Source organism: Trichinella spiralis (genome assembly GCF_000181795.1).
Source record: "Trichinella spiralis strain ISS 195 chromosome Unknown Scfld3736, whole genome shotgun sequence".
Lineage (NCBI taxonomy): Eukaryota > Metazoa > Nematoda > Enoplea > Trichinellida > Trichinellidae > Trichinella > Trichinella spiralis.
In genome coordinates, this window is record NW_003530675.1 from 1 (window position 1) to 2538 (window position 2538).

The 2538-nt window shown below is 33.4% G+C and overlaps 1 protein-coding gene across 1 annotated transcript; it reads right to left on the minus strand.

Annotated features, from left to right (window-relative positions):
- Positions 1–1084: 1084 nt before the first annotated feature.
- On the minus strand, positions 1085–1994 carry Tsp_13662 (putative guanine nucleotide-exchange factor SED4). Its single transcript, XM_003367754.1, has 2 exons — positions 1753–1994; positions 1085–1226 (listed from the first exon to the last, which is right to left on the minus strand). Exons 1-2 carry the CDS (start codon positions 1992–1994, stop codon positions 1085–1087), a joined length of 384 nt encoding a protein of 127 aa, XP_003367802.1.
- Positions 1995–2538: the final 544 nt, after the last annotated feature.

The following is a 2538-nucleotide window of genomic DNA, read 5'->3' on the forward strand; positions in this document are numbered from 1 at the left end:
AAAATGTTAGGCCCAACTGACGCATTGTCACCAACCCATATATCCAAATAAATGTACTTTTAGCCGTAGTTTAAAAATAAATTACTACCATCATTTTGTTGTTATTAATCTGTGCCCATTTATTGAAAAAGCTTTAAAGTGTATATATATGAAGAAGAAGAAGCTAAAAGTGGCGTGCGAAAAATCTCCTACTTTTATTTCTCGCTATACAACTACTATTTTATTTAATGCTATATTGCAACACAACTGCTGCTGCTTCTGCTTTTGCTGTTGTTGTTGCTGCTGCTGCTGTTGCATCGAATCTTTCTCGTGATGAGAAAAAAAAAAGAGAACAAAAGAAAAAAAAAGCTTCACCAAATGAATACCAAACTGCTGCTGCTGCTCAAAATTCTGATAACATTACACAAAAGTTAAGAAAATGTTTCTTTTCAAAAATGATTTTTTAAATTTAAAATAAAGAAAAAAAACATCTGCCTTCTCAGAATAATTTTCCATCAATTTATTATGCAGATCGTATTTTTATAAGTTGAAAATGTTAATTAGCTGTTTAAATAATATCGAATCAGAAATTGAAAAGAAGAGTAAATAAAATTATTAAACCAAATTTTACACATACATCACCTTGGCATAGAGACCTCGTTTAAATTAAATCGTTTGTTTAAATTGGAAACAATTACAGCAATAATTTTGTCATTTGAAAATAAAAAAGATCAATACTGAAAATTTAAACAATAATCTTTCGCTAAACCTAGTTGGAAAAGTTTCGGACATTTGTTTTAAAATTCCACTTTATACTTTTCACAATTTCGGTACATTGTAAAATTGAAACATTACATTAAACAACAACAGCTACTACTGCTACTATTACTGTTATCATTCATTGTGTCATTTTGAACAAAAATAATGTTTATAAAAACAAAAATGTTTAAAAAAAACTTATCATCTAAATCTCACAAACACATTGCAATGCTTTTGCTCTTCAACAGTGAAAATGTTTAAAAAAAAATCTCGTTTTGGATTATTGTAATTTTGAAGAAAATTTCTGAGAAAGTTTTGAAGAAAACTTCTAGGAAACAAACGAAAACTATATACAATTGTTGATATTCATACATGTGTCATGTATAATTAATCTCTGCCAAATGTGCATGCAGTACACATAATTGAACAATGGACGAACGAAACTTCTCAAAGAAAGCGCCTTACTCTGTATTATATAAAACTCTAAACTGGAGCAAAGAATTATATTCTATTTTTGATAAAATTTAAAAACTTTCAATAATTACAACAAAAGTGGTGATGGAGTTTGGAAAAAACATTTTAAACATGCATGTTATAAATATATATTTGAATAAATTGAACAAAACAGCAAATTCAACTGCAAAATTAAATGAAGAAAAAACTGAAACAATTGTGACAAGTTTCGATTTAGCAAAATTACATAAAAATGTTTCAGTTATTAAAAATATATGCTATGAAGAATCAGAATTGCAATGCAAATCTGATCCAATACACAGCACAGTTTGGCCACGTCAGCGTTGCTTCTCTTTTACAGGTTGGTTATATTCGTTCGACAAGATGAATGTGACAATAAAAAAATTAAATATTACATTTTTTCCCAATTATTGCCATTATTATCATTGTTGACGTCAATTATACACATTCACAATGTATACGCAAACAATACTCAGTGTGATTTGGAAAAGTGAGTAAGTAAAAAGCTAACTATCAATATGGCAGCTATGAAGCACCCACATTGTTCTTGTTATAATAATAATAATCGAACTGCTTACTTTTGTGGGTGATTCGACCTGCCGCTTCACGGTCACTACCGTTTGATGAAGAGGATGAAGAACCAGGCTGTTGGGAGCGTTCACATTCGCTGTTGATTTCCCGATTAAGCATCTTGCGCCGTTCGACCAGCACGCACTGTACGCAAGTGCAACTGGCCCATTCCCAGAAACGTTTGTGCCCTTTTCTGGCAACCTCCTTGCCATGATTCAAGCAACGCTGACTATGGTAAGTACGCATTGGAACTTTGACAGCCGGACGTTGGATGGGCGATGCGGGCGTGGTCATCAGCATCGGCTGGGGCGGCGGATCCTGCGCCTTGAAGTCGATCATCGTTGGGGTGGTGGTGGTGGTTGCCGTGGGACCGGCACCAATAATTTACTAATCATTATGACAACAAGGTTCAATGCTAAATCAGACACTGCCCGGGACAAATGAGTTGCCTTGAAACAAAATACATGTCATTTTTGAATTGAAATCAAAATTGAAAAATGAACTTCACCACATATTTAATAATTAAATGTTAAAATTGCCCGTTGCTTGTTGGCCGGGAACATTGAACTCTCGAGGAAGTCGAAATTCATAACTGTAGTATACGGCTTCTTCGATTGTTGATGTGGAAAAATTGAAATGAAAAAAAATTGATGACCAGACCCAGCTTCGCCCACATATTGCTCAACTCGACTACCATGCGTGGCTATTTTTATACCGTGTTGTTGCAAAAAAATTAAGTAATCCATCTGGCGAGAT

Coding starts and splice junctions, on each gene's coding strand:
- Tsp_13662 (XM_003367754.1), bottom strand. CDS start 1,994: ATGGCAAGGAGGTTGCCAGAAAAGGGCACAAACGTTTCTGGGAATGGG. Junction 1,227..1,752: donor ATTATTATAACAAGAACAAT/GTGGGTGCTTCA, acceptor TCTTTGCTCCAG/TTTAGAGTTTTATATAATAC.